We start from the raw sequence: 14268 nt of genomic DNA on the forward strand, positions 1-14268 counted from the left end.
CAGGACGAGTCTTTGGGACGAAGAGGCGCTTCACATGAATGTCTCTATTGGTGATACTCATTACAGCGTGAGCCGATGAAACTCGTCATGGTACGTGTATTTACAAAATCATCATTAGTTCGTGAAAAGCTTGGACCATGCGGAAGCGCCTACCAAGCCGCCTTGGCTGGGAAGAGCGAGTTGGGAAAGGTGCGGATCAAAAGCTTGCGCACCTCGTCGATGATGAGCAAGGCCAGGCCGCAGGCCATCGAGATGCCAATGTACTTGCCGACGATGGGACGAGTAAGAAAGATGTTCTGAAAGGTTTGCGGATAAGAGACGATGATGCCCATCACGAGGGAGATGACGAGCGCTGGGAACAAGAAGAGGTTCTGAGTCGCTTTGTTGCCAATGGGCGCTTGTTGAAAGATGGAGAGTTTTCGGGTGCGCATGGCAAACAGGTTGAACCACTGCATGCTGATGAGTGCCCAGAAGTAGATGGTGTTGGCCTGGTTGAGCACTTCTTGGAATCTTGCAGGATCCTCCGTTTGAACCGTACCAGCTCCATACTTGGCAACGATGTCCGAGAATGGCACGCCATTCTCCTGCAAATAGGCGAAGGCAAGCGACGAAGCGATCAATGCGTAAGGTACACCGACGGCAAAGTATACATGCGCAAGGGTCTTGACGTCTATCAGGCGGTCGTGCTTGACGCTGCGAGGTTTGCGCGCCAAGAGGTTCGCTTCCGGCTTTTCGTGAACGAGGGAGAGCGAGGGTGCCAAATCGGTAAAGCAGCAGATGAAGATCATTTGCAGGTTGTTGAGCGCCTGCGGCAGACCGACAAAGAACGCGAGAAGCACAGGGATGAGCTCGGAGAAAGAGCCCGCTGGAAGCAGGTAAGCGACGCTCTTCCTGAGGTTGTCGAAGCAGAGACGTCCGTAGAGCAAGGCATCCAGGATGGAGCTAAAGTCGTCCAGCAGGACAAGATCGGCGGCCTCCATTGCGACGGCACTACCATTGCCCATGGCGATCCCGACGTCGGCGCTCTTCAAAGCTGGAGCATCGTTGACACCATCTCCGCTCATACCGACCACAGCTCCCCTTTTTCTGAATTCCTCGACGATGCGCAGCTTCTGATCGGGTGTAGTGCGCGCAAAGACGAGCTCGTCGAATGCGCAGACATTGTTCCAGTCCTCGGGCTGCAAACGCATGAGATCGCCACCAGTCAACGCCAGCGCTCGTTGCTCTCTGATGTCATTGTCTGCAAGGAAGTCGTACTCCGGTAGCGTCAATGCCGCCAACTCTTCGAACTTGTGGACCTTCGAGGCAGTCACGAGGCCAATTTGACGGGCGATGGCAACGGCCGTACCTTCAAAGTCACCGGTAACCATAGCGAAGCGGACCCCAGCCCCACGGCACACTTTGACGACGTTGGGGATTTCGGGACGAGGTGGGTCGACGATTCCAACAAGGCCAATTACGGTGAGGCTCTGGCTCAGTTCGATGAGTTGGGGCTCGGCGAGCTCGCTCAGAGGACGATTGATGACGCGGCGGGCGAAGAGCAGAACGCGCTGTCCGCGGTTGGCCCACGAGAGCTGAAGCGTGGTGAGGTGCGCTTGACGCTCGGGAGTAAGTGGGACGATTTGGCCAGAGGCATCCAGAACTGACGAACATCGCTTGAACAAGATATCCGGAGCGCCTTTGGCGAAGAGAATGGCGTTGTCGCAAGCATCGAATTTGGCTGCTTCCATGCCGAGTGTCTCCTCGAGTCTCTTGCGGTCTGCTCCCTTTTCGCCCTCCATCGCTCCGGCGACATGCAGAGCAAACTTGTTCTTCGAGTTGAAGGCGAGTCGCGAGAGGACCTGCCAGCCGGAATTTGCCCGATCGACTCCGAAAGTCTCTTCTGAGTACCTGAAGCAGGCCTGGTCTGTCGCGTCGCCGTGAATCCTGCGTTGCGAGAGCGGGACGTTGGCAGGCGTCGATTCGTCAAAAGACGCAGCAGTGCAGATGGCGCCGACGTGCGCCAATTGTCGAAGACAGTCTCCGATGGGTCCGTCGATTGTGATTTGCTTGGCCGCGTCCTGAGGGTTCGAGTCAAAGCCATGCACTCCGCAGCTCTGGACAAACATCTTGTTCTGAGTCAGGGTTCCCGTCTTGTCGGAGCAGAGGACGTTAACAGAGCCAAGAGTCTCGCACACGCCAAGGGACTTGGCCAGCACACGACTTTTGCGAAGTTTTGCTGCAATGGCGGTGAGACTGAGAGTGACGCAAATGGGCAGGCCTTCGGGGATGAAAGAAATGAGGATGCTGACGACGTTGACGAGGAGCTGAGAGACAGACATGAAGTTCGGATGCTTCGGTCGGAGGAAAGCCGCCCAAATGATGATGCAGATGATCGCAAGGGTAAATGCCAGCACAGTGATAGTGATGATGAAATAGAAAATCTCGTTTTCCAACGTTGTACGCTCCGTCTTAGGCGCCGAGGAGAGTTTGGTCAAGCGACCAAGCACGGTGGAGTCACCGATAGCGGTGACAATTGCGAGACCGCTGCCACCGACGCAGGATGTTCCAGCCATGCAGACGTTGCGACTCTCCAAGTAATTGTCATCGGTAGACTCGACGGTGGCTACAATGGCATCCGACTCTCCGGTGAGTGAGCTCCTGTCGAAGGAAAGCTCGCTACCAACTTCGATGATGCGCATGTCGGCTGCAATTTTTTGACCCATGGAGAGGATGACGATGTCGCCTCGAGTGAGCTCCGAAGCAGGAATGGTGCGCTTGCTGCCATCCCGCAGCACCAGCACGTCCTGTGGTAGCATGTTGCCGATGGAGGCCATGACGCGTGAGGTGGACCAATCTTGCCACGCGTTGAAGATTGTGGTAAGGACAACCACAATGAGAAGGACAACAGCGAGAGCCAAGTTGGACGCTTGAGGATTCGGGTTCCCCAGGGGCTTCCAGGCGAGGAAGCATATGATCGCACCGCCAATTAGGAGAGAACCAAATCCGCCAAATACATAGCCAAAGAGTTTACGAAGAAGTTGGCTTTGGGGCTTGCTCATCCTGTTGGGACCATATTGTGAGATGCGTCTCTTGGCTTGATCCGCATCAAGGCCACCGGCCGGTGAGACGCCAAGTCGATGAAGGACGTCCTCTACTGGCAACTTGTGCCATTCGAGATTGCTAAAGTCCTTGAGCGTCTTGCGTTCTCCCTTTCGATGTCTTTGTGGTGCGTCGGCGAGTCCACCAGTGGACATCACCAGGCTCATGGTCCTGTAGTTCATGGCCAACCTCGCATTTGGATCACCTCTGGGTGCCGGTCGACCCAGGGAACCAATCGAATGTTGTCGCTCGAGTGTCTTCTCCCTCTTGATCCTCCTGGCAGCAGCATCGTCACCGATTCGCCCGAAGTTGATATTTGTGGGAGATTTGACCGTTGACTCCGGCTCGATTACGTCCTGCCCCTGCATCTCGATGTCTTTCTCCGCATCGTGGCCGTGAGTTGTGCCATCGCGCGCGTCCGAGGCGTTCTTGGACGAACTAATGGAATCTGATCTGTCCGTCATTTTTGGCGAACAAAACAAAGCGAGGAAAAAGACGTGGGTGATGCTGCAGGCCAGAGAGTCAGCTACGCTGCAAATGATGGGAACGCATCTCACATGGAGGTAACTCACGAATTTGGTCTATTGGCGAGACGCACTTGTTCAGGCGGACCTCGAAGAGCCCGATCGAGGCTGTCGCACTTGTCGCAGGAGTATCCGTAGAGAGGTGGATGGGGCTCAAAGGATTGCGTGGGGCTGTCAGGAATGCGAGATTTGGGAAGAAATTGAGGGTCCACGTGCGAGTGTGCGCGCCCTTTTTGAGCACAATGAGAAACCTAAGCGGGGTGTAGCTTCAGAGAGCGACAGCGGGCAGCCGATACGGTCATTGAGTGCCAATTAAAAATCGACGACCGTCAATCACGGCTCTCATTATGCGTCTCTTGACCGAAGGGCCAATCAACATGAACGCTTATCGGACCATCGTGAATGCACGAGACCTCCCCCTGAAAAGACCTTTGCTGTCTCGCATCTTCGACACAAAGCTGTCGTGTTTGCTGCTGTATCGACACCGGACGGAGAAGGCAAGCAAGTCACTTGTTGCAACTATACGCATGCACGGAGATCATAGCCCCTGGTGCCTGGGCCTGAAGGTGCGGAGCAAACGAATGCTGTCCATGCTTGTGGTCTCTCGGCATCTCCTGAGCTTTCACTGAGCGTCTCGTGTATGTGTCATGCTGTTCTGCATTCATTTCCCGCATACCCTAGACCCACTTTACGCATCGTCGAACACGCAGTCGTGAGTCGCTCCGTATTTGCGATTGTCAGGTGTTGGCAACGCGAATCTCGACCTCTGCGCGCCTGATTGAGCCCACAGCACGGCCGGGGCGCGGACGTGGGCAACGGGCTACGCGAGCTCATGCAGCAAGCACGCGCCGCTTGCTGATGAGCATCAACTTGGGCAAAGGGGAACGCCGCCGTGTGGCGTAGCGAGCATGGCGGGATTGATTATTCACGATTTCGACCATTCGGCAGCACAAGTCGAGCATCGCGATGAGCGCAATTCTTCATCGGGCAGGATGCCGGTCGAGATGAGACGCCTGTGTAGTAGAGTCTTAGTGAGACTCGTCATGCTGATCGCAGCGAGAAGAACATGCGTCGGAGCACAAGTAGCCTCGATTCTCCCCCTTCGATGCCTTGCCTTCGAGGCCGATCGATCCCTCCTCCCTCACGCAGGTCGGAGATCTTCCTGGATCGGCATCCGCCCTTGGTCCACCTTCGCCAAGGTACTCATGACTGCGACTGCGCTTTCAGCAACGAGGTGGCGATGCGATTAGACCGACACAAGGTCAAGTCGACAGAACATTGAGGACTGTGTCACCATCCGTGCTGCTGTCGAGGTATCGAAAGCGGCATCCACAATTTGCTATTTACGGCAGCTAGCCGAGTCATACGGGCGGCAGGCGGTCCGATTTAATTGTGCCATCTCACCAGCGCGTGTTTGGTCAATTGCCTCTGGCGCCAGTCGTGAATGGACGTGTTCCTCGACTGCGTCTGCTGAGTCAATGAGAGTGCTCAATCGGCTGATGCTGCTGCTGCTTCTGCCCAAAATAAGATTCGAAGGTCCGGGCCAGTCATTTCACGGGCTCTCTCGAACGGACGCTGGCTGCGGTGCCGACAAGAAGGAAAGCGGAGAAGCCCCTTGCGCACGCGCAAGGCCTCAGCTAGGCGAGCTTACCGAGCGCCGCAGGGACGGTCCAGATAAGCTTTGCATTAGGAACGTGTCTTCGGCGTTCGGGGGGGATGACTTTGGTCTGGAACGGGGCGAGATGCGAACCTCGTTGAGGAAAGCGCCGCGTGTATGCGGCAGCAGGATGGGGGTCTAGGGTGAGGGTTGAGGGTGTGCATGCGCGCATCCAACAGCACAGCTAGAGACAAGAGGAGGGCCCGGCCGGCGCGTGTGACCAGTCACGATTGATTTCATAGTCATATAGTTGAAGCGCGAGGGATGCGCCACCGCGCACGCACGCGTGAAGCCTTGCGGCTTTCGTCGCGGCGGTGATTCACATTCAATCCACATTCTGATTGATCCATCCACTTTCGACAACTTCAGACATGCGCATCCGCAGCACCGACGCTCTGCACTGTACGCATTTGGACAAGGATCGAGCAAGCAAGCACGGCACATCGTTCGCTTGAGGGTGCGATGTCGCGTTCCATCAGAAGCACAGCCCCTCCTGCTTTGTGGAGCTTCTCTGAACCGCTGTGCGCACCTGATGAGGCCATGGTTGAATCTGAGTGTGAATGCGCATCTTGTTTGCTCTAGCCGTAGCCGTGCTCACACTGCCGCGTCGGCAAGCGGAGTCATAAACGATGAGATTTTGACGTGGTCCAGACCTTGGATCTCTCTGCTTCGCCGCCTTGCCCACACCTTTGCGTTCACATTCAAGATCATTGTGGTTCGGATGCACACGTTTCGTGAATCAGCAGCCTCATCAAGCTCTTGCGCGATTCGAGGCGTGGCTAAGCGATGCTTCCACGCTGCACCTCTTCGATCTGGCAGATTCGCTGATCACAGTAGCAAAGCGCCTCAAAATTCCATCCACCGCGGTCAGCGAGATTGATAGCAGAAGCTGCTGACTACTTCTTTGTTGAGCAGCGACCGCCGGTCCGCTGGACCTGCTCAGCCCGGTTTACTTTGTCTACTTGATCATGAAAGCACCGTCGGGGAATGGTACCTGCCACACAACGTCCCTCCACGCTGCGACGGATATGAACACACTAGACCAGCACAATCCTGCGAGCCAAGCCGATCCAAAGGTTCGTGCATTCGACGGCATTTACATGGTGCCGCATCAGTACGTCAGGGTTCGAACAAGAGCGTCGAGGATGCGCGTGGGTCCGGGCTTGTAAAAGCTCTCGTGTACATGAGGAAAAGGCGTGTCCCAACCCCCCACTCTCTCGACGGGCGCTTCGAGGTTCAAGAAAGCCTCTTTTTGCACATGAGCCGAGATCTCGGCTCCAACACCAGCAGTGACGGGAGCTTCGTGAACGATGACGCATCTTCCTGTCTTTCGAACCGACTCGACGACCGTCTCTCGATCCCATGGCAGGATGGTTCGCAGATCAATCAGCTCGATCGAAGCGGTTCGGAGGTGCGGGGAAATGTGGGCGGAGATGGTGCTGGAAGGGTTGCGCAGCATCTCGATGGCCTGCGCACAGGTGTAAAGCGGTGCGCCGTACGAGATTAGAGTCAAATCCTTGCCCGGAGTTAGGATCTCGGCGGAAGAGAGGGGAAGGGTAAAGTCGTCCACCGGACAGTGTTCGACCGAAGATCTGTACAGAATCTTGGGTTCCAAGAAGATCACTGGATCAGGATCGCGAATGCTAGAGAGCAGCAGACCCTTGGCTTGGATGGGCGAGCGTGGAATGACCACCTTGAGACCAGGTACTCCCATGAAGAGCTGTTCCACGCTCTGAGAGTGGTAGAGCGCACCATGACCGACTCCCATGCAAGGCGCTCGAATGGTGAGCTTGCCAGCACTGTGCTGACCTCCGCTCCTGTAGTTGTACTTGGCCGCCTCGTTGACAATCTGATCATATGCGGGGAGAATGTAGTCTGCGAATTGCACCTCTGCGATGGCCGTGTGACCCATCGCTGCCATACCGATGCCGAATCCCACCAAGCCTTGCTCGCAAAGAGGAGTGTTGAAGACGCGTTCCCTCGAGTATTCGGCCTCCAAGCCCATCGTGCTGCGAAACACTCCACCGAATGCCACATCTTCGCCAAACACGCAGGCCGTCTGGTCCGACGCCAAGATGTGCGATTGAGCATCCCTAATTGCCTACGAGTGCCATCAGGAGCAAATGGAAAAGTCTCAGCAAATCAGCATGCTGTGTCCAAAGTGCAAATGATGGGTCTGATCGGAACAAGCGCTACGCAGCAGGCTTGCATCACGAGAAAAATGGAGGATGGATTGCGTCATGTGAAAGGATGCGCGTGCGTGCAGACAGTATCTGGATGGGAGCCAAGGGATACAGAAGCGGAACCAGGGGAAAGTGGAACACTGATAGGAACGTCGAACTCATTGAGAAGCCTCGTCTGCTTTCTGCAAGTCGCGTTTCCTAGCCTCGAGAGTGAGGGCAAGATCGGCGCCGCTTGCCTGAGACAGAACTCGGGCAAGTCTGCTAGCAGGTGCAGAGAGGAGACCGACAATCTGAGCGCGGAGGGTTGCGAGGTCTGGCAACTTGCCAACGGCACCAAGAGCAGGAATATCGAGCAGGGTCTTGCCTTCGGCTACCGCAATGAGAGGAACGAGAACAGGTGTTTTCTCGATCGTTCGTTGGATAGCCTCCGCTTCACCAGGCTTCAATTTTCCTCCCAATCGAGCTCGCTCCTGCGCAATCACCTTGCTACCCGAGTGCTTCTCAAGCACTCTGAGCACGCGTGAAAGGTGATTTGGGTCCAAACGAGGCACCGTCAGCATGGCTGTAGGTCCCTTGAGATGCTCTTCCAGACCCTGGATAGCATTGGAAGAGTGGGCTCGGACCAGGGGACGCAAAAGCGCAGTTCGAGACACTGTCAACTTGGCGCCTTCGGAGCTTCCGCTGGCCTCGAGGCCCGGCACCGCTGCAGGCACGCCTGCTGCCTTGATCTCCTTTCTAATCTGATTGAAAGTGGGCACGTCGATGTTGCGGTGCGCCAACAAGACGACGAGGGGAGCCGTATCGAGGAAAGACTTGTACTGGTCGAACAGGAATCGCTTCCTCTCCGGATACACCCTGCTTTCCCTCTTGGACCACTCGATCGGCGACAAGGGTTGACCAGCCGCGCCCGCAGTGGGAGCAATGAAAGCCTCGCCCCTCGCAGACGACGTGAACGCACGTTGCGAAACTGAAGACGAAGCATGTGCCACGGCCAGGTTCGAAGAAGCGATCGCGGAAGCTCGACGCACCGTGTAGAGGTTGATCTTGCGTGTCTCACGCGCGACGCCATCCTCTCCATCAGTCCACTTGATTCCAGGAGTGCGCAGAGCCGCTTTCGAGGTACTGGCCAAGAGAGAGCTGTTGTTCACCTCTGGCGTCTCGGCAGCCGAGGGAGGTGCGGCTTCAGCAACGCTTCCCATAGCGAGAGCTCGGGGTCTAGCGGAAGCGCTGAATGCGCGTTTTCCACCGCCAAGGGCCACCTGCACTGCGGTTGGATGGGCTGTGCGGGAGGTGCTCGAGCTGGATGCGAGCGAGTGGAGGCTTCGCACTTGAGTGCCGCCAGGTCCAATCTCAGGTGCGTTGGGGTCGTTGCGAGGCTCCAAGAAATGTTCGCCTTGACTCTTGGACTCGTGCGGTGTGGGCACCTGGAAAGTGGTGTCCTTGAGTGACATGAGGCGTTCTTGATCGGCTCCATCTTCAAAAACGTCACCTATGCCCCAGTAGGCCGACGGTTCGACAGAGCGCTCGAGACCATTTCTCTGGCTTTCGCGAGTCAGATGCTTGACATCATCCCAAGCTAGCTTCTTGTCGAGTGCGGCAAAGTTCTCTTCAATACGCTGGGGGTTAGAGGATTTGACGATAGGGATGATGCCTCGCGCCAAGCACCAGGAAATGTATACCTGCGCGGGTGTCATGTTGTTGCGTTGAGCAATGTCCTGCACGACCTCATTTTGCAAGTAGCGTTCCACGTTGTAGTTGCCGCCCAATGGAGTGTGCGCTTGCAGGAAGATCTGGTTGGCTTCCGAGTAATGCAGCAGCTCGTCATTGGCAACACCCCAATTGACTTCGACTTGGTTGACGACGGGCTTGATCTCTGGGTCAGCGGCCAACATTTCTTCAGTGCGCCTGATGTTGAAATTCGAGATGCCAATATTCCGGATCTTGCCTTTCTTCACTTGCTCCTCGAGCTTGGTCCAAGTAGCTGCAATGTTCTCCGAGAGCTTGGCCTCTTCTACAGGATGACCAGCTTGGCCTTTTAAAGAATTGATCTGAGAAGCGTTGGGGTTGGAAAACGCGACGGGCCTACGCATAGGTTGGCGCGATGAACAGTAAGCGATCGGTCGAGCGTCGCTAACGGCCGCGCGAAGGCTCACCAGTGCACCAGATACAGATCCAGATAGTCCACGCCGAGGTCCTTGAGCGAGGTGTCTAGGCCCACCTCGACATTGTCGCCATGGAAGGAGTTCCACAGCTTTGAAGTGAGCCACAGCTCATCGCGGGGAACACCGCTCTTGCGGATGGCATCGCCAACAGCATCCTCGTTCTTGTACACCCACGCCGCGTCAAGGTGCCTGTAGCCTGTCTTGAGCGCATGTGCCACAGATGCATTGGCTTGCTCCTTGTTGAGATTGTAAACGCTGTAGGTCAAAAGAAGCGCGTGTGAGCGAAAGGTCTTCTGATCGAAGCTTACGCCGTACTCACCCAAACCCGATCTGGGGGATCTTGGCTCCATTTGCGAGCGTCCATGTCTTTGCAGAAGCCGCTCGGCGAGCGACAAGGGAAGCATGCATCGTTACAAAGCGTGAAATGGGTGTGTTGTGCGAGGAGAAGCAGTCGAGTGGGGCGGGATGGGGCAGAAGTTGCTCAGCACTTCTCGCCGTTTATGGGATCAAGACTGGTCAATTGATGATAATCCCCAAAAATTGGTGAGTGGAGTCGAGAAGAATGGGCGTCCTCTACTCGACACGAACCAGCGTATATGTCGTAGTCACAGTGATGGAGGTATACAAAGCCAGCCTGCGTCTGGCCGGGGTGAGCAAGTCAAGAACCCGGCACACAGCAGCAGCATCAAGCGCGATCGTCGCGTCTGCTGGCTTTCGCTCGCTCATGCTCCTTCTTCGCGTGCTTACCGAACCTGATGGACCCCGCTTTCCTCTGCTCTTCCGCCTCTTTTCGGTCTTTCGGCGCGCCGGGATCGCAAGCGCGCGCACGCGGGTTGAACGGACCCGCGGCCGCGTGGAGCGCAGCGCAGCGCACTAGAGCGCTCCTGGCCTGCTTGGCCAAGTATCAGCAGAGGCAGCAAGCGGCATGCGGTGTATAGCCTAGCTGATCCTGCTGCTTGATTGCTCCCCATCTCTACAGTGCGTGCCGTGCGGGGTACGAGTGAGTGGGACTCACGACTGCTGTGGAGGCATCATTGCATCTCTCTCTCTCTTACTTGCGCAAGCCTGCGCTCTAGCTGATACATCTTCAAGTTAACGTGGAGCACAGACCCATGCTGTCATGCAAGGGATCAAGCGCAGGCTAGCTGTACTCCCTTGAGTGGCTGCCACACGTACGGTCAGTCAAACGCGTATGTGAATGCCTCGACTTTCGACTCTAAGTGAATTCCGACGCTGCACTTTTGGACTGCCATTATCACCCGGGACTTTACACATCTCGAGGCTGCCATTCACTCCCTGACTGAAGTCATGCGGTCAGACTTTAGCTGATCCATGCTTGGTGTCGAATGACTTTGTCATCGAGCATCAGCATCATCCTCAATATCGGCAAATTTCTCGGTAGGCAATGCATGGGGAGAGGCGTTGTGAGAGGGATCTTGCGGAAGGCGTTGGGCCGTCGTGGTGAAGTTTACGACATCTCTACATCACTCTCCTCCTCCTCCTCCTCCCCCTCGCTCTCTTGTTCCTCGTCCTCATCCTCGTCCTCTTCCTCACTTCTTTCACTCTGCACACTGCCCTCTGTTTCCCTCTCGCGTCTTCTCTCCTCCCTCCTCTTCTGTCTGCGTCTCTTCACCCTAGACCAAAGCCTCCTGCGCTGCAAGAGTGCCACCACGAGTACTCTCTCCAACTCTGCCACGACTTCAAGCATCTTGAGCGTGTCGCAAGCTACAATGCTGGACGCTGCGACCAGAACCCTTTGTGCGCTCTCCGGAAGCTCGCCAAGCGTCATACCTCGGAAGAGGTAGTAGGAGGAACCGCACTCCAGCGGTTTGCTCGACCTGGCTGCGCGCGCCGAAGGGCGCGAGGCAGAATCGGACACGGGAACCGAAGACCATAGCTTCGAGCGCGCTTGCGTCAGCGCCTGTTCACGCACTTGACTTGGCGATGGCGCGTGTGCTTCAGTCTCGCTCGTAGCTCTATCTCGAGATTGTGCATCTTGACCTTGCACCGGCGCAAAGCTGAAGATGTCGTCCACATCTGGACCGAGAAGTTCGGAGGAGTGAGCTGCAACGAAAGGGCCTCGAAAGAGAAGTCTCGCATCATGCTGACCTTTGACTTGCCGCCACCACAAATTGTTTGGGTGGTTGGGCAAGAGGAGACTCTCTTCGGCAAAGTCTAGGAATGAGTCGACCCCTGCATCGTCCAGATCGATAATGTCTCTGAATGGCGGCGAAGGTTTGTGGATTGCAAGATGCGCATTCAACCCTCAAGCTTCCCAGCGTGTCAAGCGTTGCGAGAATGACTTACAGATCTACGTTGTGAGCTGAAGAAATGTGAGACTGAGCGCGCACATCCGACTCTTCAAGCAATGTAAGCCAGCGCAGAATATTAGGAGCGGCCGTCTCGCAGTTCTTGGGACCATCTTCGGTTTCCGTTCTGAGCAGCTCTCAAAATCAGTAATGTTGATGACGGCTAGGCGACTTTCAAGGATCAATTCACCTGGTGTAACCATCAAGACCGTAGCGCAGCTTGATTACGATCACAACGGCCGCCATAAGCAGCATGCAGGGAGACGTTGCGCGAAGAGTCTCAGGCGACATTGGCAGCCAGCTGCGCTGGAACGCAAAGCCTATACGCTCCGTGCTTTGGAACTCGGAATTTCGCTCAGATGTTCCGAGCTCGGAAGCGTCTCGGCCCACCGCGAGCATCTCTATTCCGACAAGATGGACGAGGCTCTTTGCAGCAGTGTAGAAGGTCGCTGAAGAGCAACAACTCGTCCTTTTGTTAATCAGTGTTCAGTAAAGGCTGAAAGCACAATCAGGACTTACGTGGAAGCAGAAGGTGATCTACGCAGCGCCAAAGTACAGGCGCTGCATTCAGCTGAGGAAACGTGACGCAAAAGTCGATGTTCAAGGCTTCTGCGATATTGCAAGCGCGTTTCGATAATTCCTCGATGGTGGGAACGTGCTTGCGATGGATATCGGACCGGTAGGCCTTGATAAGAGAATGATGACCTTTGCGCATGTCCTCGCATCACTCACGCGAGGCTCAAGAGCTTTGATGGCTCTGCCCGGAAGAGGTGCCACAATGTCTGGTGGAAGGGTATGCAAGGCATCGAGATATGGCAGACGGCGTTGCTCGACCAAGCTGTAAAGACGTGGCTTAGCGTGTCAGCCGGACACGGTCCGCCAACTCAGCCCTTGTTGGGCTTCGAAGGTCCAGGCTGTGCGACAACTCACGCGATGAGGTCGGCCCACAGGACCGGCACGCGTGCCGTGATCAAAGCAAGGTAGACGATGGCTAGAGTGCTCATAGTGGGGTTCACCATCGTTCTGAGTGACTGATCTCTTTCCGACACTTCTTGAGCGCGCAGCCTAGCCCGGCTGTCCTGAGCGGATGGAGCCAGCTGTGGGAGCGAATCGTCTGCGACTTGACCATAGAGATCCCCTCTTCTTTTCTCAGCGGCGCTGCTCTTCGGCGATTCTGCCGATACTGCCTGTACTCCCTCGTTCCACCGCCCGCGAGTCGAGTGTTTGCCAGTTCCCGGTGTGCGGTCACGCTTGGCACGTGACGGAGATGGTCTCTCGACGTTTTCGCGGTCATCTGAAGTCGACGAGCTGCTAGACGAGGTGGTATCGCTATCAAAGTCAGAACCGTCTGTGACCTCTCTCATGCGCCTTCTGAAAGCCCGACGAGCTTCGTCGTCTTGCCGTTCCTTGGCAGACAACTCTGCGAGGTCCTCGATCGTCTGCCCGCTCTCTTGCTCTTTGGCTCGCCGTTCCTGCTCCAAAAATGGCGCAGGACGCAACTTGGGCAGACAGGAGACGTAGAGTGCCCAAAGATCTCGCGCTATCGGCTAGAGTAAATTGCATGAGACTGTAAGTCTGATGAACGATCGTTGATAAATCCATCGAACTCAACACTCACCTCGACTACGTCTGGCAGGTCAGGCCACTCGTGATGCAAGGCTGCCAGCTGCCAGCGGAGCAGAAGCTGCAAGCATTGGTACAAAGCGAATTGGCCTCTTTCGCCATGCCACACTCCCGACTGCAATCTGTACCTCCTCTTCTTTGGTCTCTTTCTTCCCGTTCCCGTTCCCCGCTTGCGCATTCCCGCCGGGTTGAAGTCATCATCATCTGCCGTCTCTTCCCTGAAACCTTGCAGCACGTGTCCATTGATGCAGTTGATCAGACCAGTGGAGGCATCCTTTCTGAACTTGCGGACGCCGCAGACCTCGCACTCTGGACGAGCGACTCTTTGACTAGGCTGTGAAGGACCGGCTTGCGATTGTGAGGCAAGTGTGCCGGAACGCGGCTGCGAGAGTGGTCTGGACATCTCGATCTCCTGGCGCACCCTCGTCTCGGCGCATCATCATTGGGCTGAACCGCGCTCGTGCGTGCCCTTGTTCTGGTGTATTGCTGGATGGGGTTTTGGTGACGACGTGCGCGAAGCATGACCATCAAGCGCGTGTTTTGAGGCGATTCAAACACTCAAGACTCCAGACTCCCTCGTCCGGTTTGTTTTTGTGTCTCGCCGCCGCCTGATGTAGAGGTAAATATTTTAAATCACTGAATCTGAATGTTGAATCAAATCAGGAATGTATACCCAGCATAGCGAGTGCTGTGATGCATGCATGACGAGCGCGGGGATCGTGCCGCGGC

The 14268-nt window shown here is 55.9% G+C and overlaps 4 protein-coding genes across 4 annotated transcripts; all 4 read right to left on the minus strand.

Annotated features, from left to right (window-relative positions):
- Position 1: 1 nt before the first annotated feature.
- Positions 2 to 3781, minus strand: IE81DRAFT_147288 (K, P-type ATPase). The gene is made up of 2 exons (XM_025510405.1): positions 3654 to 3781; positions 2 to 3588 (listed from the first exon to the last, which is right to left on the minus strand). The coding sequence occupies exon 2, from the start codon at positions 3543 to 3545 to the stop codon at positions 150 to 152; it is 3396 nt and encodes a 1131-aa protein (XP_025369247.1). The 5' UTR covers positions 3546 to 3588; positions 3654 to 3781; the 3' UTR covers positions 2 to 149.
- A 2476-nt stretch (positions 3782 to 6257) lies between these two features.
- Positions 6258 to 7606, minus strand: IE81DRAFT_147283 (putative branched-chain alpha-keto acid dehydrogenase e1-beta). The gene has a single exon (XM_025510404.1). It carries the CDS (start codon positions 7265 to 7267, stop codon positions 6374 to 6376), a length of 894 nt encoding a protein of 297 aa, XP_025369248.1. The 5' UTR covers positions 7268 to 7606; the 3' UTR covers positions 6258 to 6373.
- IE81DRAFT_290923 (hypothetical protein) lies at positions 7604 to 10015 on the minus strand (the record flags this gene model as incomplete). Its single annotated transcript, XM_025511873.1, has 3 exons — positions 7604 to 9527; positions 9599 to 9862; positions 9927 to 10015. The coding sequence occupies 3 exons, from the start codon at positions 10013 to 10015 to the stop codon at positions 7604 to 7606; spliced, it is 2277 nt and encodes a 758-aa protein (XP_025369249.1).
- A 955-nt stretch (positions 10016 to 10970) lies between these two features.
- Positions 10971 to 14140, minus strand: IE81DRAFT_323916 (hypothetical protein). Its single transcript, XM_025514096.1, has 8 exons — positions 13535 to 14140; positions 12847 to 13463; positions 12649 to 12754; positions 12436 to 12574; positions 12107 to 12365; positions 11915 to 12043; positions 11717 to 11826; positions 10971 to 11644 (listed from the first exon to the last, which is right to left on the minus strand). Exons 1-8 carry the CDS (start codon positions 13940 to 13942, stop codon positions 11076 to 11078), a joined length of 2337 nt encoding a protein of 778 aa, XP_025369250.1. The 5' UTR covers positions 13943 to 14140; the 3' UTR covers positions 10971 to 11075.
- Positions 14141 to 14268: the final 128 nt, after the last annotated feature.

Source organism: Ceraceosorus guamensis, assembly GCF_003144195.1.
Source record: "Ceraceosorus guamensis strain MCA 4658 unplaced genomic scaffold IE81scaffold_34, whole genome shotgun sequence".
NCBI classification, from domain to species: domain Eukaryota; kingdom Fungi; phylum Basidiomycota; class Exobasidiomycetes; order Ceraceosorales; family Ceraceosoraceae; genus Ceraceosorus; species Ceraceosorus guamensis.